General features: G+C 43.9%; 1 protein-coding gene across 2 annotated transcripts in view; it reads right to left on the reverse strand.

Annotated features, from left to right (window-relative positions):
- Positions 1–1,539: 1,539 nt before the first annotated feature.
- Jmy (junction mediating and regulatory protein, p53 cofactor) overlaps positions 1,540–22,318 on the reverse strand; it is a 64,838-nt gene continuing 44,059 nt past the window's right edge. Inside the window, exons 8-11 of one of the 2 annotated variants that reach the window (NM_001433238.1) lie at positions 14,377–14,472; positions 12,066–12,669; positions 10,461–10,771; positions 1,540–6,735 (exon numbers count right to left, since the gene is read on the reverse strand). In NM_001433238.1, coding sequence (NP_001420167.1) covers positions 10,464–10,771; positions 12,066–12,669; positions 14,377–14,472 — 1,008 coding nt within the window. In that variant the 3' untranslated portion in view covers positions 1,540–6,735; positions 10,461–10,463. The remainder of the gene's footprint in view (positions 6,736–10,460; positions 10,772–12,065; positions 12,670–14,376; positions 14,473–22,318) is intronic. The other variant, XM_087633675.1, reaches the window with a different exon arrangement.

Below are 22,318 nucleotides of genomic sequence, written 5' to 3' on the forward strand. Positions count from 1 at the left end.
CAGAGAGAGAGAAGGCAGCGGAGAGACCACATGGAAACCAGTGCCACAGAACAGCTCAAAGATGAAGGTCGAGACCAGAGGATGGCTTTCCTGCCAAATGGGAAGTCAGAGTCAACTTTGGTAAGACTCTGAGAGTCGGCTGTGAGCAGAAAGTGCAAGGTCTACGGGCAACAGGTCATGAACTGTGCAAGGTGGGGAAAGGTGGACGGGTGTGAGTTTATCTTGACAGGGACACCATTTCTGGATCAGAGATCCAAATGAAGAACTCGTTAAATAGCTGGAGAGCCGCAGGCCAGAAGAAAACCACCTATCCAGAAGAGTTACTGAGTCATGGCAAGAATGGGAGGATGGGAGATTTGGCGCAGCCATCATGAAGCCCAGGTATGAGCTGGGGAGTGAGAGGTCCTGCATCCAGGGATTTCCAAACCTTGGGAAATAAGAAAGGAAGTCAGAGCAGTTAAGAATTGCCTCCCAGGTACCGGGACACAGGACAGTATGGCCACCTCTTTTGACAGAGGGGGATTGTAGAGTTATGTCCTGGCCCAAAGATAACAAAGCTGAGCCCCGTATCGCAGACACAATAGCCTGTGTCTGGAGAGGGTCACAGTCTGGACTATGGGAGGCCAAATAGTAAAGAGAAGGATGTGAGTGACCAGACAACCTGGGCTGTCAGGAGTTCGGGTCTTTGGGTCTTTGTTTCAGCATGAAAATGATCCACTCATGGGGAGTTGCTGCCAAGTGGACAAACCTGACCTCAGAACCAGAGGGCGCTGTGCAGGGCTACAGCCCAGGCAGCTGACGGTTACCTTCTGCCTTCTGCCTCAGACTCCTATCTCAAACTCTGCCATAATCTGGCATTCAATTACATAAAACACGTGTTGCCAGTCCAAGTTCCATGGCCTTGGGGGATAAATAGATTTTACCTGTTCTGCTACTAAACTATTATGACAGAAACTGGCCAGTGTCTACTGGCCTCTAGTATCCATTTCCAAGCATGAAGATAATCTCTTTCAATTTAGATCATCATGAATTAACTCCTGAAATGAAGACATTTAAAGATCTCCACGTTTGGGCAAACGTGTTAGAGCTTCATCCGTGTACATGTAAAGCTGCCATGACTGTTTTACAACAGCATCCAGGGGAGAAGAGCTCAGAGTGGACACACACAGTCCACGTGACTGTAACTTCTTGAATCATCAACCTTACTGTACCTAGAATCACCATGGGAACACAGCACCGGAAATACCACGCTGTAAGTGAGGAAGAGACAGACAGTGAACCTGTAGGCCTCATTCCATGGTTTCCTGGACTGAGTCGAAAGGAGGAAGCAATCTGAACACAAGGCTGCTCTTCATCCTGACCAGGCCATCAGACTTATTCCCCTGACTCTAACCAAAATATGCATTCTCCCCAAGCTGCCTCTTGTCAAGGTATTAGGCAGCAGGAAGTAAATAAAATATTAATATTGCACAATGTTGCTATGCTCCATTTTGAAATAAATGTCTTACTGGTGATAGTATTTAAATAAACAAAATCAAGTTAATTCAAATAAATATCCTTTATTAAAGAAAAAAGGAATTTTGTTAAGCACCAAAACTGTGTTGTTACATTGCATGTACAATACGAAAGGTGAGTGCAACACTGGGTGAGCAAGAACTTAACTCTGAAGTCAGGAGTGTGAGAGGTAAGAAACGCGGCAACTACGATGCAGAAAGGCTGCACTAAGGAGCAGAAGGCGGCGGTCAACAGTGATGGAGATTCATAGTATTGCTATAAATGCCTGTTTAGGAGTCTGCTTATACTGCTAACACTTGAGTTAGCTGAGCGTATTTGGGTATATAAATTTGCAAGAGATGGCATTTATAGTATGCTGTGGACAATCCACTTAATGTCGTGGTGGGAAAGCCATCTGTGAAGCCAAGCACAGTGCATAGTGTTCTGCCTTTATAACATTGTACAAAGCTAGTAATGGTGAGTCAGTCTGCCACTGTAATTCTCACTTACCCAAAACTGGTGAAAAGAACGTGTCGGTTCCTTTAGCCCCAGTGGGTTTTACTCATGCAGCCTTCCCTTTCTCAATAAACTATGTATTATGGTTTCACACTTGGCAGTGCATACAGTACAGAGAGAGATTCAACAAGGCAGTGGGGATTGTGTCAAAGACATTGTAAGAAACTGCTAGAGGATGCAACCCTTGTTATATCACACAAATGAAGGGGAAACCACACAGAAGGGAGATGCCACCAGTAATTGCAAAGACTTACAGGAAAGGCAGTGGAATGTGCACGGAGAACCTAAAATACCACATCATACCCCTTACATACTTACATACAACATGCAAGGAAAAGTGTTTCCTCCTGTTAAAACTCAACATCCACACCTTCTGTTTTTAAACATTTCAAGATCTTTCCTACATACTTCCAATGCCAAACTGAGCCACTGTTCACTGTAACTGAATCTGCAAAGACACAGATGAAATGAGACTCCCCTCCTCTCAGAACAAACGGCTGGGAGTCAGCGTGAGGCAGCAGTCGTGAGGACTGTAGCATGCAGCCTCAGGCATGTTCTGTGCATGCGCCTTACAGAGGCCCAGTGAGTGTGCTCTGAAGACACAGTGCACTCATAAACTTGGAACCCAATCCATTAAATCATCATACACATGCCAAATTGTACATTTACTGTGGGCAAAACAAAAAAGTTAAAATAAGTACATCTTTAATTCGGGGAACATTTAGTGGAGTCCTCTCTCTCTCTCTCTCTCTCTTCTCTCTCTCTCTCCTTCTCTCCTGCCTCCTACTTTTAAGTTTCTGTTTACACACAGCATAGTTTAGATAACAATATAAACTCATTTTCTAGGAAAACCTTTTAAATTACATTATTTTATAGGATTAAAAAATACCATTGCCTCATATTTCGAAGCAATTAGGCAGGATTTGAATGTGCTTTAACCAACAGGAAGGCTCGGGCCTGACTACTCCAGTAGTAGGACATGAGCGTAGCGTGCTCAGCACTAAGTGCTTCTGCCTTCTCCCCCTCTGCCGTCTCAAGTCTTGGTTCACTGGCAACACCAAGCACAAAGAAAATGTTCAATACGCACATTTACCTTTCTATAATCATTTATAGTCAGTGCAGAAACCTTAAACGTGTCTGCTCCCCGTCACTGCATCTTAAGCTGTCTGCACTGTTTGCAATGTCCTGTCAATCTTTAGCTATTTTACCTGGTGAAGTGTAAGAAACTCGAAACTCCCTGACAGGCCCAACGAAGACCCAAAGTCACTTTGTAGGTTGGGGTCTGGAGGTGAGTGTATTACAAAGCTGGGTGAAAAGCACTGGTTTAAACAAATATCACATTCTGTGAATGAATTCCAAAAAGAAGTCTCCTGGGGGTGGGGTGTCCAGAGAATGCAAGTGCATCAACACCCCATGCCATGTGGGTGCTGGCTGCCATGCTGTGTCCTCCTGGACTCTAATTGTTAGTGTGTGGTGTCTGCATAACTCACCACAGTCTAGGACTGTGCACCAAGAATGATTCTACATTCGTGTTTATAGAAGAGAACCCTCTGAACACACGCACTGTAGAGTCTGTGTTCACTGGAGGAGAGTCCACACCACACCAGTATCTTTTTAAAAATGGATTTTGCGACAGGTGTAGTGGTACAAGCCTTTAGTCCCAGCACTCAGGAGGCAGGGACAGGCAAATCCCTGAGTTTGAGGTGTAAAGAGGGAGTTCCAAGACAACTAGGGCTACACCTATCTCAGGAAGGAAAGGAAAGATTTTTGCAAAAAAGTTTTAAGTGCACAATGAACAAGTAAGGAATGATTGTTTTCAGGCTGTCTCATGAACTTCATACCCCATATAAAGCACTCTTTAAACAGGGTCATTGCTTAGCCCCTAAAAGTCCTCATTCTCCAGCAACTCTTACTGCTAAAAAAGCAATGAGGACTTTGAATCGAGAGATGCCTTTTCTATACATAGTACACTGGCTGCTGTACATAATTGGGGTTGAATCAGGGAAATATTGAAACTGACATTCAAGTATGAAGAATAACACTAGATTGAGCATCCCAAGTCATCTCCTGCTTTCCCATCTCCAGTATAAAATATGCAGGTACACGAGGAACTGGACACACTGGCTGACGCCATGACAACTGAGGACGTGAATGAACTGTGAGGCCAGAGCTCATCACTTCTGGTCTCCCGGTTGCATCTAAACTGAAGCAGCAGCTCTGTGTTTTATTAAGTGTTTAGGAAACTAAGATGGGAGGAAAAACACACCATGCTTACTGTCATTTTCCGGGGCCCTAAAGCCACTTTAAATTAATTAATGAGAACTTGTCTGGTGATTTGATAATGTATACGAATTATTTTAAATTTTATTATGATGAATAACTCCAGTGTGTGTGATTTTGTGAAGTAAAAATCTTTCCTTGAGGATTAAGAAGCAATGCTAGAGGTGGAACATGAGGTCTTGCACTCCAGTTTGAGAACAAGAATCCGAGGCAGAGAATGGCATGTTGGGAGGAAATCACTTCCTCGAGCACAGGCTGAAGGCTCCGTGCTGTGTCTTGGATGTCAGGATGTGCTCAGAGGTGCTCCCTGTCCTCATCCATCCCCACCTACAAAGCCTAGGCGTCTGCTGCTAAAACTGATTACAACACAATGGCTTTTGTTAAATTATACTCCCGATTTTTCTGAAGTTTAAAAAAATGGGACTGGAGAGATGGATCTAGGATTAAGAACATGCACTATGACTTCAGAAGACCCAAGGTTGGTTCCCAGTAACCAAGCCAGAGCCTCTGTATACATAATTCAAAGTAATTTTAAAAATGAATCTTTAAAAAAAAAAAATCCAGCCCCCCCCCCCCCCACACGCCTGTAACAGAGGCAGAGAGCAGAGACGAGAGAAGAGGGCTGTGGCAAACCTGGGCGTCCCAGGCTGGCCAGGGCTACACAGCAGGGCCAGGTCTCAGAAGCAAGTAACTGAGCTCCTGGGTATACAATGCACGGACAGACGGACAGGTAGGTCTGTAAATGTTACAATGCACGGACGGACAGGTAGGTCTGTAAATGTTACAGTGCATGGATGATAGGTGACTTTTAGAAAGTTTCTAAGTTTTGAAGCTTTTCAAATATTTTTATCTAGCCAATGGCTTTTGGGTTAGACACATTCTGGTACTTACGGGGTATAAAGGGCACAGAGTTCCTCTAGGAATGAGGTTTGTCTGTCAGAGCTGCTTTAATTGTTGTGGACAAGATGTGGGAATTATGCTAGGACTAAAACCAATACATTAAGTAAATGCTACTAGTCTCATCAATAAACATGAATGTTTTAAGTGCAAAGATTTGGTTTTCTATAACCCGTTACAAGAATATTTTTCATAATTAATTTAAAGAGAAACATCTCTTAAAAGTGACAAGAAGGGAGCCATGTTCCTGGAGGCAGACACTGCGAGGCTTTCAGGTGGGCAAAGCTGGGGAAGAATGTTCTAAGAATGAAGTTCTTTTTGGTATTTTAATTCCTCCTCCATCATTAGCACACACTATAATGTGCTGAAACGGGTCCTGCATATCTGCCTACAGGCATGTCCGCACTGACAAGCAGCACCAGCTCCACTCATAAATGGACCCTTACAGACACAGCCAAGCCAGCACTGGATCTGCCCATGTAAGTTTAAAGACTTAGTCACAGCAACAAACACTCTCCTAAAGTTCTAGCTGCGGAATAAAAAGACGGTGAAATAACGGCTGGAGGCTCTCGGGACCGCCCGCTGCCTTCCAGACCTTTACTCAACACATGCTCCCCACCAGGAGCACAGCAATAAACCTTAAACTGGTGCATGATACAAAGAGTTGTAATTTGTTTGTATCCCTACTGTTGAATCCTGATTTTTGATTCTCAATAGGAAAGTCATGAGTTATAGTAATCAAGCAGTAGTTCAAACAAAAAGACTAAAAGTAACATTATCAAATTACAAAGCATTGCTTCTCATAAACAGGACGCACATAAAATTCAAACTATTCTAAATACAGAATTATGAAACGCTATTTTAAAAGCATGGAAATTTTAACTTCAAACTCTTACAAAATGTAAGACTGTGGCCTCTTAAAAATATGCCCTGTTAGAATGTGCCATGTTTCAGTGCACACAATAGGCATCTATCTCCACTGGCTTCTCAGGTACTGAACATCTCCTTTGGAGATGAGTGAGTGACGTGGACATTTTAAGTGCATTTCGTGTTGTTTTCTTTTAATTCCTGACCATAACTACCTTGATAAACATCTTCGTCAGCCTGTCACTCTGCTTCTATAACCTGGTGTAGAAGCAGCTGTGCTTCAAGCAAGCATCTTCTCAGTTCCCTGGAAGATGAATCCCAAGCAGCCTGCACAGCAGAAGGACGCCAACCCCATGCTCTCCCAATTCACAGGGACACGACTGGCCACGGTGAGACTATGAGTGGGCAGACGGGGAAAAGAATGTGCAAGAACAGCCGTCCCCCGGCGCTTGTTCTCACTGCAGTCAGGAACATTGCACACAAAGCTGACGTCAGCACTATCGAGGAGAGTGACTGAACAGTAATAACCTCCTGTCTCCTTCCTTTTGTGTGTCATACCATGTTGTCAATAGACTCGGGATCTAATGGAATCCAACTGTGGGACCAAGAGCTTAAACTTTCCCCCAAAAAATCAGAGCCAGTCTTCATCCATGGGTATTTTTCTTCTCTCTGTTAAGTTACCTGTTTGCAAACAAAATAATATAATATTAGAACAAAATGCCTCTTAAATATAGAGCATAAGTCTGTTCCCTCATACTCCTGGAAATATCTTCAATGAATATTTTTTCAATAGTAATCTATACAATAATGGTATAGCATTTCCTTTTAAGAAAAATGTTTATAATTTTTTAAACTAGATTTTATTTTCTATGTAAATGAGTGTCTGCATGAGTATGTCTGTGTACCATGTGCCTTCAGTGCCTGTAGAGGCCAGAAGAGGGTGTCAGATCCCTGTGACTGAAATTACCCACTAAGCTGCCACATGGGTACTGGGAATTATATACAGGGCCTCTAAAAAACAGCCAATGATCTTTAACAATTGAGCCGCCTCCCCAGACCCCATGATGTTTGTATTCTTAAAGTAGTAAGAACAAGAGTCATTTAATACAAATTTTGATCACTATTGAGGGTGTTAGATTCACTTTCATTTCCGTTCCTTAGGAGAGTAAGTAGGACCTATTAAATGGTAGTCTTTAAGCTTCAACAGAGGCAGACTGCTTTATCAACCTGCCCGCTGGGAGGAGGATAAAAACCATTCTTTAAAGAGACATGAACAAGCATGTATTGCAAACTTGTTTCTGTATTATAGTTCTGTTTTCTACTAATGAAGTTATACATGGGCACTGAGCATCTCAACACAGCTAATGTGATCAGAAGATGACTAATTTGTAGACTAAGAGGCTCTAACAAAGTGTCTTCCCAGTACATCTATTTTGGTTTGGTAGGATCCTTCTCTGAGATGTGCTAGCTGGAAACACCACACACAAACTATTTCACAATTGTATGTCAATTGCATACTGAAAGGTTATTGTTGTAGTCCCCTGTCAGATAAAAGTTGAGATCAATTTCACGTATTCCTTTTCCCTTTATAAAGGACTACCAGCAGTTTTCTCTTTGAACTGTTATACTTAGAAGTTTGAGAAAGACCCTACAGGAGACAAATTAGAACCTTGTCATAAAGTCTATGATTCTGTCTCAGGTTTAGAAAGCTACTTACTGCGGGACACTTAGCCACAGTCATCTCTGGGAAACCTCACAGTCATCTCTCAGAGGAGCTCTAAAGGTATGTAGGGCATACATCTGCTCAGTGTTTCCCTGGTTTTCGTTCAACACTACCAGCCTCTCATACTCCCTTCACAAAGTGTCCTGATACTCAGTGCCCAGCCATGTAAATCACCTCAGCTGAATTATACAACATGCTGAGGCCCTGTCTTATGTGTCGGCAAGACCTGGTGGGATGGGAAAAGACAACATGGGAATGCTGACAGGTGCTGTTGTGTGTAGCAATAAGGACACAAAGGACAGTTAACCAGTCAGTGGGGACTGGGCGAGCTACACAGGTAAGCAGCAGGAGAAGCCAAAAGGAGACACTGAAGGGGGAGAGGATATGCAAATATGTACTCTGGAAAAGGACCGGAAGACAACTTGAGTCTCTGAATATTAATACATTAATCAGAAACACTGCTATGGTTGAAAATTAGGGTCTCCGTACATTACAGCAATAAAGGAAAACACAGGGAGAAGGTAATGCACAATCACACATTATGGAGAATGTGATTTTAGACCTGTGTGTAAGACTGAGGCCCATGCTGACGATGAGGGCTGCAAGGAGGGGTGTTTTCCTTAACGTACCTCCAGGTCCAAAAGGAACAGGTAAAAACCCTTTTGGTAGTAATCATTTATTTGAATACTTCCCATATTTTTGTTTGTTTGTTTGTTTTTTGGGTTCTTTTTTTCAGAGCTGGGGACCGAACCCAGGGCCTTGCGCTTCCTAGGCAAGCGCTCTACCACTGAGCTAAATCCCCGCCCCCAATACTTCCCATTTCATTGTGCCAAGTCTTCCCAATCCGTGTGCACTTGCATATACACTAAACACCCACCTCGGCAGATTTGGAGTCAAAGGCCGGAATTCAGGCTCACCAAGTCCCTATGGCCAGTTCATGGAATCACACACAGCCAAGGATCCTGTGCAGACCCTCCCATCCACGGACAATTATCCTGTATACATCCTTGCTAAAAATCATTTTAAAAATACATTTTTCTCGCAGGCCCCTTAAGACAACTCTGTAGTCTTTGCTGTCCTGAAGACCACTATATAGACCAGGCTAGACTGAACTCAGAGTCCTTCTTCTGTCTCTGAATGCTGGGATTAAAGGTGTGTATCACCATGCCCAGGTTAAAAAAAATAATAGCTGTCATGTGTGTGTGTGTGTGTGTGTGTGTGTGTGTGTGTGTGTGTGCGCGCACGCACACACGCATCTCCTCTAGCTAGTGTGTTGCCTCTTTGGGGTTCACTCGTCAGTTTTTGTTTTGAGATATGTGATAAAGGCTGGCCTCAAAGTCATGATCCTCCTGAACATGGCTGGGGTATTAACAGTACAACCAAGTCTCGTTAACTCTTCCTGTTTTAGTAAATGCCATAGAGTCTGTCAGAGAACAGAATTATTCAGAGTAGAAAGTCATATGCCCTGTACATTTTGCACACATTACCTTATTCCAGCCAAGGACGTAGCTGTCAGTCCTTTAGCTATGCAACTAGCTTATGGCATACGCTATCATCACTATTCTGTAAGTGTGATTTGTGCTAATCACTTCATAATTAGCTTTTAATAAGCAGCCGCAGGGCTTGGTAGCACATGCCTTTAATCCCAGAACTCACCAATACAGCAGCAGATGAGAAGGGAGGCCAGCGTGATCTGTGTATCTAGTGCCAGACCAGCTAGAGCTACAAGGTGAGATCCCACCTCAAAAGGGGGAGGGAGGCCGGCAAACAGCAGACTGCAAGTATTACGGTGCGTGTGAAAACCATTATATTGGACACGGGATTCAAGGTGTTTGTAACTTATTAATGTAGACAGTGAAGAACAATAGTGTGAGTGAACCATTTTAAATATGTAGAAAGCTATATAACCAGATAACTTGGTAATTTTCTAGCCTGAGAAAACTCCCTTCTGGGCAGCAAAGAAAGGATCAAGATTCAGTAAGACTAACTTGAATAATTCAGTTAAAAAGGCTTTTCTGGTCAAGATGATAAAAAGAACACTGTCTTCTTTACTTGGAATATAACTACACTTGAGATATTTTAATGAGCAAGATAGAAACAAACGGTTTGTAAGTCTTTCTGGGGCTGGAGAAATGGCTTAATGGTTGGTCAAGCACTCTTAAAAACCTGCAGAAGGACCTGAAAGAGCTTCCTAGACCACATGGCAGAGGGCTCACAACCACCTGTTACTCCATCTCTAAAGACCAATGGTCTCTTCTCGTCTCTGTGGGTACTGCGCACATGTGCATGCCCCACCCTGACAACCCCCCCCCCCCACACACACCTTTAAACACAGAAATGAATAAAACACTTTGCTGGCCATACCATGTAATCCATACCATGATGGCAAGAGAATCGAGTGGAGTTCCAGACCAGCCTGGATACTGGATACAGAGGCCCTCACAACTGCAACGGTGACACACTAGAGACACTTACACCTGACTGCACAAGAGGGATGCTGGGTAAAGGACAGGATTTTAAAACATAGACACTGCACTGAGTAAGACACTGCTCTGGAGTCAGAACTGGAATGCACACATGTATTATCCGTGCTATGGAGCACGTATGATGAGCATGCCCCATACTCAGCAGGAAGGAAGCCGGGGCTCATCAGCGAGCACAGCCCAGGACTGCGGCCGTGTACCTGCTAGTTCTCCCAGTCTGTGCCAGGCAGAGCCTCGTCCTCGTCCTCCGACTCTGGGGACGCCTCCTTAATTCTTCTCAGAGCCTCGTGGATGCTCCGTGTCAACGGGTCTGCATCAGGCAGAAGCGTGAAGGACTCTCTCAGAACTTCTTTCTGAACCTTCTTCAATTTTACCCCTTTCCTTATCTGCGCCAAAATATTATTACTGTCGTCTTCATCAGGAAAGGGAGGCAGAGTCCGCTGCTCAACCTTCTTCAGATGGAAACTACCACGCTTCAAGGATGCTAACACTTCATCCATGGGTGAGCTCACTTTGAAAAAGATAAAACAGTCAGTGAGGATTATTGAGCTTTAAAGTTTTGGTCAAATTTTGTGACCTCCAATGCACGCTGAATATGATAGGTCTTAATACGACAGGTGAGACCCCCATAGTACCCAAAGTAGGGCAGTGATTTGTTACATATTTCTTTTTTTAATTTAATACTGGAGCCAGAAGATGCCTTAGTAGGTAAAGTCCTTGCTATGCCCAAGATGAGGCTCTAAGTTTAGAACCAACATCCATATAAAAGCTGGACAGAGTTGTGCACACCTATAACCCTAGCACTTGGGACATGCAAGGACATGGGTGGAGCCTGACGGGGGTGGGGCAGGGTCATTGGCTAGGTAGTCAATCTGAAATGGTGAGCTCTAGGTTCAGGGAGAAACTGTCTCAATAAGTAAGGCAGAGAACAACTCGAATGGTATTACAAGAGACTCTGACCTCAACATATTCCCACACACCCCAACACACACTCCCACACACCCCCACACACCCACACACACACTCCCACACACACTCCCATACACACCCCCACACACACCCCCACACACCCCCACACACCCCCACACACACTCCCATACACACCCACACACACTCCCACACACACTCCCACACACCCCCACACACTCCCACACACCCCCACACACCCCCACACACACTCCCGTACACCCCCACAGTCCCCCCCCACACCAACACACCACCACACACAATTTAATGCTGGTTCACTGTCAGTGGATTTTTTTCAGTTATTTCACATGCAAGGTTCCATTCAGATTGTATTATGAAAGATTTTACAGAATATTCTCAGATCAATATGTAATATGCAAATTGCTCTGCATTATTTGCCCCATGCAAATTCAAAGTCCCTTAAAGGCCAGGGAAATGAGTTTAGAAATCTCTCTATTGATGCATGCCGGGGCATGCAATGAGTTGCACACATAGCTTCCTGTTCTTCTGTCTTCAATCCTAAACTGTGACCAAACACATGGCCTTGCCAATGGCCTCGCACCTCTTCTTACCTAGCACGAAAAGTATTGCTTAATCACATGTCATGGCAGAGGCCATTTTAAAAACAGGACTAGCATCTCATGTTTGAGAACACTTGTTGCTGTGAGTTGGTAAGAATTCTCCTCTGCTGTGACCCTGAATGTTCACTATCAAATAATGGTAAATAGAAAAATCATAGTTTAAGCTTTGCAACACAGAATTCCATGCAAGGATCCATCCACACACACACACACCCTTGCTTCACTCTCCAGCAGAGTGGGACAGGTCCGCTCACTCACCTCTCCTCCTCTGCAAACCCTCCGCAGTCTTTCTGAGCTTTCTCCGGGCGCTGACCAGCTGGCTGCTGTCAAAGAGGTGTGCTGTGGGTGCGCTGGCCGACTTGGGGATTCCCTTCCCACCACACTCTGTCCTAAGTGCATCTTTCTCCAGTGTCTCTGCAGGGGTGGTGGCTCCACTGTCCTTTGCAACCGGCAGAGGTGGGGGTGGAGGGGGAGGGGGTGGAGGGGGAGGGGGCGGTGTTGGAGGAAGAGGGGCTGGGAGAGGATCTATAGTAACAGAACACCGTTCGGGGTCACTATTGGTCAACAGTGGAGCTGACTCAGGAGGAGGCCGTTCAGAGGTGACAGCACGAGGAGGTAATGAGGTGGATTCAAGTTGTACTGATGAAGTGTCTTCAAGCTGGACAAGGCTCCGGGGTTCTGCTGTCTGTGAAGACCCAAGCTGGCCTCTTCCTTCTCCCGCCTCTGCTTTCCCCTCCCCCTGCAGCACTGCTGGGAGAGAGTCACACTGCTCCTCACAGGGCACAGGACTTGCCGTGCTTTTTCTTCTTGAATGAGCTGCTCGTAATCTGGTTGACTTAAGGATGACTTGTCCAGGGTACCTCTAAAATATCAAAGTTAGGGAATGGGTGCATTGTATTAAATTAACTTGCCAACAAATGCTTAATTATTTCCTCCTTTAACAGAATGTTATTTATTTGGTTCTTTTCTGATTTTATCCAAGAGACAGGGGGAAAAAAAACAAAGTAGAATGCCTGTGCATAACTTCCTTTTAAAAATTTTTTTATTAATTTATATATATATACTGTAGCTGTCTTCAGACACACCAGAGGAGGGCATCAGATCTCATTACAGATGGTTGTGAGCCACCATGTGGTTGCTGAGAACTGAACTCAGGACCCCTGGACAAGCAGTCAGTGCTCTTAACCACTGAGCCATCTCTCCAGCCCTGTGCCTAACTTTCAATACCTTTCAAACAATTATCCTCAAGCCCTTCACTATCTACTATCAAATATGCTAAGCCTTGTCCCCTCTCACCTATGAGGCCAACTGCTTAAGAACTCCACATGCAGGGCCTTGTGCTGCACTTGTGTTTAATCCCAGCATCCAAGACACAGAGGCAAGTGGCGGGCTCTGAGTCTGCATCCAGCCTGGTCTGTACACATTCCAGTCTACCCAAGGCTACCCAGCAAGACCTCATGTCACAAACAAGAAAACTAGCCACGTGACTTTAATCTTCAAAGGAAGAAACAGTAGATAAACTCTATCCAATGTATATATTACTACTTAATGTATAAGCTAAGAAACTATTTTCAAATGCTTAAAAAAAGAAGAAACTTTAAAAAGGGGGCAGGGGAGGGGGGCTTACAAGGTGTAGGTTGATGTCATTATGCAGGTGAGGGCTGGCACAAGTTAGATCAAGGCCATGATTGGACAGTAAAAGAATAAGGCAGGGACAAAGTTTTTGCAGGAGAGGGAGACAATGAAAATGGAGACTGAGAACGATGGCCCAGACTTGGGTGGTCCTAAATTGTCAAGATAGTCAGGATGGATTTCTGTAAATTTATCTTATCTAGGTGGGCAGTTTGTATCCTCATCAATTGGTTGTAAGTTTATCGTGTGGATGTATTGTACATTGAGTATTAACATATAAATCTGGTTGTTGGGTTACAGTTTGTTGAGTCTTGATTTCACTGGGTTGTTGGGAGTGTGAGCAGAGTCCGTGACAGGGAGACAGGCTAGGCTATAGAATGTGTGGGGCTAGCGTGATGTGGGGCCACGATAGCATAGCCCTCGGGAGGCAATGTGTGTGCCAGGCAGGTAACAACCTGCCAAGGGGACAGTGTGTGAAAGCGGCTGACATAGTAACAGCCAGAGCACAGATCCTCGAGGAGTGGGAACTGTCGGGAACCACTCCTGCAGCTTTTTTAATTATACTGCCTTTCAAAAAAAAAAAAAAAAAAACTGATAATTTTCTGATAGGAGTGAAATGAAGTGTTTTTGTACTATTGCCATTAATAATTTCTTTAATTCAAAATAATCCAGGCTTTCTTGACACTTTATTCTTTTTTTTTTTTGGAAGCTGGGGACCGAACCCAGGGCCTGAGCTAAATCCCCAACCCTATTCTTAATACACTCAGGAGGTGGGGCACCAGGAGTCAGAAGAATATTAATGTCCAGCTTGGCCATAGAGAAGGAAGCCAATTAAACGACTATGGCCAGGAAGCACTCTGAACAGAAGCCCTACAGTCAGAGGCCCATGGTTCTCTGAAAAGCCATGTGAATAATCAATAGACTGCATTTTCATTACCTGCTTAAATGTTCGCAGTCTATCCAGCGTCCTTTGCCTCTCTTGGCTAACCCAGGCACTTTTTCTTTCCTCTTCTTCGTGCAATTTGTCTCTCTTCTGGTAACAAACAAAGTAAGTGCATTATGCTGTGCCCACTTTATTTTAATTATCAACAAGAGAAAAGGTAAGGAGAAGATTTTCCCCAGTATGTCAAACAAATTAGTCACGATGACTCATTGGACAAAAATCTTTGACAATGTAAAACACTACACTCCCTAAGCTCACACTAGTCAGCTAAGTAAGATGGCACTTCTCTGAAACAAACAGCTTTGTCTCAGGGCTTTGGGCTAAAACAAATTCAGTCAGCATTACTTCTGGCTTCACATTCAGCCAACTCAAATATAAGTGAGTTTTCAAATAAAAATCAGCAACTAGCACAGCAATAAGTTTGTTTGTTTGTTTTTATTTTTCAAGATAGCGTTTCTCTATGTAGCTCTGGCTGTCATAGAATTCACTCTATTTCTCTGGCCTTTGGAAGGGAGGGAACCATGTCAATAATCTGATGTTACACGGTGTTGAGCAGCATTAGAAAAGCGTGCTCCCGACACTCTTCCTGATTCCTTGCCTCCTGTGATATTAACACTCATGTTTAACTTTCTCCTCACTGCTCAACCACCCCAGTGTTACATAAGAAACTCTCACTCATCAGGTCATATTCTAGTTAAACAAATGAAAAGACTTTCTAGGTAAGCAAGTGTTACTGCCTTTCTGCATCATGTTAGGTGAGATGGCTCGCCCAGCTGCACATCTGCTAACACAGAATGAGAGAAGACTACCGTGACCCCTGCTCAAGGCTGACACACAACCTCACGAAGCAGTCATATTTAAGACAAGACAAGACAAAGCAAAACTGCCTCTCACAGACTAATTTCACCTAGGAATTAACCTCTTTTCTCTCACCCTTTCACCTCATGGCTCAACCTCAGTCCTGACAACGGCAGTTCTTGCTGTGTGAGCCCTGAATGAAGACATCAAAACCCACAAGGAAAAGATCTCTGTCTCTTCAGAAGGTGAGAGGTGGGCTGAGGGTGCTGAGGGCACAAACCTTTGATCTCAGCACTCAGGAGGCAGAGGCAGGAGAGCTCTCTGGATTCAAGGCCAGCCTGGTCTACATAGTAAGTTCTAGGACAGCCGTAGCTATAGAATAAACCCTGTCTCAAAACAAACAAACAAATAAGAGGAAAAGAAAAGAACAAAGATGGCTTATCAGCAAAACATTTACTGCAAAACATGAGAACTGAGAAGCCATGTGTGGAAAGGGGCACAGACAGACAGATTCCTGGAGTTTGCTGGCCAGCCAGTGTAGTCACAGGTGCAATGAGACCCTGGCACAGACAACTAAAATGCAAAGTGACTAAGAAAGACAAATGAAATTGAGCGCTAGCACTCGAGCATGCACGCACGCACACGCAAGCACACTGAACCAAGGCCCGTGATAGATACACGTTTGTGATTATGATACTTGAGAAGCCAAGACAGAGATTGTTGTGAACTCAGTCTACCTTTAAACAGGTAAAAATAAAAAAATAAAAATGTGAGGTGGGTATAACCTTTAGGTGAGAGGATATTAAAAAATAAAAGATGATAGGATATCTGGATAATATAATAATAATAATTATTTACATCAAAGGATAACAAAAACACCTTAGGAAAAAGCTAAAATATCCAGAGTAACAGAGGCACAAAACAAACACTATTATTAGCAAACCTAGACAATAACAAGATCATTCTCAAGGTCATTTTGGTCACTTTAGAGGGTGGCAGTTAAACTAAATAGGTAAGTCTTGGTTTGTCCTTCCTATTTTAAAACTGAAAACAGAAAGTTTGAGAAGAAAATGCTAATTTCAAGTGTACCAAGTTGATATTAACCTCCAGTCACATTTTGATGTGTATAATAGCCAAATACAATGAAATTTTGACTAGAATGAGGAACAGCAAGTCATCTTTGGACATCTGAGCTATCTCTACAGAATAAACCTTTTATGTCAGATAAACCCTTCAAGTCTCACCAGTAAGAGAACAGCTTCAGTGAGGATGTTCCTCTAAATACTCCATGGCTTATCACAAAGTAAACACCAGAGTGGATGCAGATGAGAGAGAGAGAGAGAGAGAGAGAGAGAGAGAGAGAGAGAGAGAGAGAGAGAGAGAAGCAGTGACTTGTCTTGTGGTCAGTAACCCTCACTGCGCACGGGAGTGCTCAAAACTGAGAACTGAGAACGGCAGCTAATCAAAGTGGCTCACACTTTATAGGGGGACAGCAAGCTGCACTTGGGGGACAAGGAGGGAGGATGATGTGCATTCTGAGTCAGTCTGGACAAGAGTGAAGCCTTGTCTCAGCAACACCAGCAATTGATTTCCAAATATAGCCAGAACAGCCAATGATATAAAAGATTTCCACATACACACAGGAAATCATTTGAACCTCAAGAATGGACACATTAGGGTAGAGAGAACTCAGTGAGCCCAATACAGAGCAGGCACAGGTTGTCTTTGTCCCATGCCAAGACAGTAAGAAATGGCACAGGGTAGTGATGACTGTGACTGCTTGTCTGAAACAGAGCCTGAGGCCATCACACGCACTGAGATGCAGCCCAGGAACCCAACATCTCCCTGGCACATGCATGCTGCTAGGTTCTATCTCTAGCAGCACAAAGCGGTGTCAACCATCACAAAATAGGAAAGAACGAGTTTAGAAGACAACATGAACTGACAATTTCCATATGGAAGCATGGTGTTTCTTAAATAGGTCATCTAATAGATTGACAACAAAAAAGGCAGGAGAACATTCACCACCTAATGTACTGGATTTCTGTTAATACAAACAGAAAGCCCCATCCAGTGAGGAGTGGAGGGTCTTACACTTACTCACTACCACATCAATGCTGTAGAAGACTGGGGCTGTGTCTCCAAATGCTGTTGGGAGAGGCAGTGACTACTCTCGGGTTACCCAATCTGTGGTGGTGGTGGTGGTGGTCTCGAGACAGGGTTTCTCTGTGCAGCCTGGCTGTCCTACAGCTCACTCTAACATCTGGCTGGCCTCAAACTTGGAGATATCCCTGATATAATGCATGTAATACTACCGGCTGGCTATCCTGTTCTTTTTGTACAAGGGAAACCAGAAGACATTCTCCAAACAAGAATTTAAGAAAATATCAGAACGTTGTCCTGAAACAGTTCCTAAATTAAGCCCAACCAATCCAAAGGAACAAACACGTAGAAATTAAGAAGTGAGCAGAGGAGGAGCCCAGAAGACACGCACTTGCTCAGCTCTACAGCTGAGTCCCAACCAGGAGGAGGAATGTGATGTTTTTACATCAAAATCTGTACCACACTCGCCAGGAAAGGGCAATATGAGGAAGTTTTCCTCTTCCCAGCATTTATCTATTGTGGTCCCAATGCTCAATGCTTTCCCAACTATCCTACAGAGTCATGATTAAGAACTCTTGCTAAAAGTAGCAACAATTTTGGAATTCATTTTTTTAACTTGTAGCTTCTCTCTGGATTGTTTTATTGTTCTATAATGATCACACATCACTTTACATTATACACAATAAGGGTTTTCAGCAGGTTGAGGCAAACACTGCTTGTCACGATGCTAAATTAAAACTGCTCATAATAAACTAAAATGCCTGTCTCTGCCTCTCCAGTGCTGGGGCTAAAAGTCATGTGCCAACACCACCAGGCATCATGAACCTGCTCAGGACATATTTCAACATGTGACGTGTGATCAAACATAGGCACAAATGCAAAGGGGTAAACCATGCTTACATAAGAAATTCATTCAAGGTCACGCACTAAAGAAGTGATGTAATTTGTTAAAATATCTTCCAAACAACAAGCCAGTAAGAAAGGCTGTTTAAGAGCAAGTCCATGTCCCTCTGGGTCACTAATTATGAGTCAGTTACTTACACCACACATCAAAGGAAGGGTGGAGCTGGCATCCTTTTTCTTTTAGCTCATGCTAGGTCAGGGTTCTATGAACCTCAATCTTGGTCTCACAATACAGTTCAGGTTGGCCTTGAACTCAGCATGCACTATGCTTGGCTACTAGAGTGGGGATTTCTAGATGGAGGTAGAGTATCGATATGGTGGGAGAGAAGAGTACCAGTTTTCTAATGTGGCCTATGATCGAGGTTCTGTCCATTGGCTGGATGTAAATTATCTGCATCTGACTCTTTCAGCTGCTTGTTGGGTCTTTAGTAGGGCAGTCAAGATAGGCCCCTTTTGTGAGCACCATAGCATCAGTAATAGTGTCAGGTCTTGGAGCCTCCCCGTGAGCTGGATCCCAATTTGGGACTGTTACTGAACCTCCTTTCCTCCAGGCTCTTCTCCAGTTCCATCCCTGTAGTTCTTTCAGACAGGAACAATTCTGGGTCAGAGTTTCTGACTGTGAAACGGCAACCCCATCCCTCCACTTGATGCCCTGTCTTCTACTGGAGGTGGGCTCTACAAGTTCCCTCTCCCCACTGTAGGGCATTTCTGAGTGGAACAAGGACCTCAACATCAAACCAGATAGACTGAATATAATAGAAGAGAAAGTGGGAAAGAACCTTGAACTCATTGGCACAGTGGGAAATTTCCTTAGCAGAATTCCAATGGCTCATGCTCTAAGATCAACAATCAATAAATGGGACCTCTTGAAACTGGAAAGCTTCTGTAAGGCAAACAACAGCCAATAGGACAAAACAGCAACTTACAGATTGGGAGAAATCTTTACTAACCCCACATCCAATAGAGGGCTAAATCCAAATATAAAAAGAACTCAGGAAGCTGACCACCAAGAAACCAAACAACCCAATCAACAAACAAGGTATAGGACTAAACAGAATTCACAACAGAGCAATCTTGAATGGCTGAAAAGAAGCATTTAAAGCATTTCACCCTTAGTGATCAGGGAAATGCAAATCAGAACGACCCTGAGAATCCACCTTACACCAATCACAATGGCTAACGTCAAAACCGCAAGTGACAGCACAAGTTGGCAATGATGTGGAGAAAGAGAAACACTCCTACATTGCTGGTGGGATTGTAAATTGGTACAATTCTGGAGATCAATCTGGAGATTCCTCAGAAAATTGGAAATAGATCTGAAGACCCAGCTATACCACTCTTGGGTATATACCCAAAAGATGCCCCACCTTGCCGCAGGCGCATATGTTCCTCTGTGTTCATAGCAGCTTATTTGTGATAGCCAGAAGCTGGAAACAGCCCAGATGTCCCACGACAGAAGAATGGATACAGAAAATGTGGTTCATGTACACAATAGAATACTACTCAGCTACTAAAAATGAGGACATCCTGAGTTTTGCAGGCAAATGGATGGAACTAGAAAATATCATCCTGAGTGAGGTTAACTCAGACCCAAAAGGACATGCATGGTATGTACTCACTAATAAATGGATATTAGCAAAGGAAAAACAAAACAAAACAACAGAACACCCAGGATACAAGGTTAACAAGCTGAAGGGCCCAAGTGAGGATACCACAATCCCACTTGGGAGGGAGAAGAAAGCAATCACAGGAGGGTGGAGGGAGGGAGGGTCCTGGGTGGGAAAGGGGACAGGGAGGGGAAGAGCGGAACAGGATCAGGTACTGGGTGGGAGAAAAGGACTGAAGCCATGAGAGCCAGCAGAGAGAATGAAAACAGGCAACCTCGGGAGGTAGAAGGAAGGGGACCCTCCAGAACCTACCAGAGATGGGGGAGATGAGAGACTCTCAAAGGGAGGGACAACTTTTTCTAAATTCATCTATCTTTATTTTATGTACATTGGTATTCCGACTACTATATGTCTATATAAGGGTGTTGGATCCCCTGGAACAGAAGTTTCAAGACACCTGTGAGTTGCCATATATAGGTGCTAGGAATTGAACTTGGACCCTCTGGAAAGGTGGCCACATCTCTCTAGCCCCAAGAGGACAACTTTTTTTTTTTCTTTTTTCTTTTTTTCGGAGCTGGGGACCGAACCCAGGGCCTTGCGCTTGCTAGGCAAGCGCTCTATCACTGAGGTAAATCCTCAACCCAAGAGGACAACTTTTACAATCAGTTCTTTTCTTCCACTGTAGGATCTTAGGCACCAACTAGGATCACAGACATATATGGCAAGCACTTTTATCCAGAGCCCTTGCCAGCCCAATAATACAGTGTTTTATGGGAATCTGAGGACAGGGATTAGACAGGCACAGTCGGAACACAGTAGTGTGGTTGATACACCCAGTAGTACTCCATTGAAGAAAACTGAATTTTCCTCTGCCAGTGGGAATTGCAGGCAGCTTCCTGGTCAATGCTGTGACCCCATCTGGCTTGAACCTATGCACACTTTATACATGCTGCCACAGTTTCTATGATCAGTCCTATTGTATGTGGAAGAAGGTTTCCTTGGAGAAATGAACCACCTCTGGTTCTTAAGATCTTTCCCTCCAGTTCTCTTCCACAGGGACAGATCCTGAGCCTTGAGGGCAGGGGTGTGATGAAGACAGCCCACTGAGGACAGCGTGGTCCAAAGTCTCTGTCTCTGTTAATAACCCTTACCATAAGAAAAGGCTGCTCTGCTAAGAGTTAATCATGGCACTGACTTGTATCCCCGCCTGGTGTGATCTTTGATATTTTTGAGAGTTTTGCTAGACTGCCACGGCTGAAGCCAAATCTGACCTCAAACTTGGAATCCTTCTGTCTCGGCTTCCAGAGGGCTGCCAAACTACAGGCATATGCCACATGCTCACCTTAATTATGTTTTGTTGTTTTGCATTTAAGACAGAATCTTTCTATGTAGCCCATGCTGATCTCAATTTTCCAGCGATCTTCCTGCCTTTGGTAAGTGCTGCGATTATAGCTGTGCAGCACCATATCTGTGAAGGATGTTTTAAATGGGAAAATACAACTTGTTTCTGACCATACAGGGGCAGTACTAGTCAGCAAGTAAGCCACACTTTCTTTGGGCTGTTCTCAGCATTTATAGGATGTTAAACTCCCTCAGAGCTGCACTGAAGTTACAACATGAACTATGAAAAACTGTTAAAACAATATGGTCAATCTATTAGGAGTTATATTTTAAATGACATACCACCCAAGAAATTTCAACAAAGATAAGCTTAGTTTCAAAGAGGCTTTGAGAGGCACTAGAGAGATAACCGCAGGGTCTGAGCATGCACAGCCTGAGGCGCATGAGCTATGCATGAGCATGCAGCGCGCTGAGTGCAGGCAAGGGCAACTGCGAATAAGGTCCAACACAAAGCTTAGAGCACTGTGAGACTGGGGGACTGCATGTTTTGAGTGTGAAACTGTTAGAGGTAATTCAAAATGGACGTGCCTGAAGCCAACTCCCACTCCCTGACGTACATGCCTGACGGTGACTTGGTGACTTTCATGACTTTCATCGTTTCTATTCTACTCTGTCACAGCAAGTGCTCTATCTAATGCTAATGCTTCACCAAGTTTTAAGACAACACTTATCTCTGAGACCCCTGTACATTTTCATTTCTCTCTGCCCTTAGTAAATTCTCTGGGGAAGAGTCATTTAAAAAGGGACAAATTTAAGAAGAGAATGTTAGTAACTAAGGTAATAACAACAGGTAGCAATGAGAGTCAGGGCACCCTCAATCCCCACCTGATCCCTTGTCCAAGTACACACAGCACTTTTACCCACAGACACAGAAATGGAAAGCAAAAGGATATTAACTAGTTTGTTATGTCTGGCCAAGATAGCCATATGATTAAGGATAAGTGACTAATTTCCTGTTTAATTTTGATAATAAGGGGCAGCTTTAGCTAAACTGTACCAAATTAGCTTACAGAACTAGAGATGAACTAAGGTTTACTGACCCCAAGTGTGGTGGCAAGCTCAGAGAAACAGCCTTCCTGGTGTTTTTGGTATTCGATATTTATAAGCTCCTTGTGTTGACTAAA

Source organism: Rattus norvegicus, chromosome 2 (genome assembly GCF_021556685.1).
Source record: "Rattus norvegicus strain SHRSP/BbbUtx chromosome 2, alternate assembly SHRSP_T2T, whole genome shotgun sequence".
Classification (NCBI taxonomy): domain Eukaryota; kingdom Metazoa; phylum Chordata; class Mammalia; order Rodentia; family Muridae; genus Rattus; species Rattus norvegicus.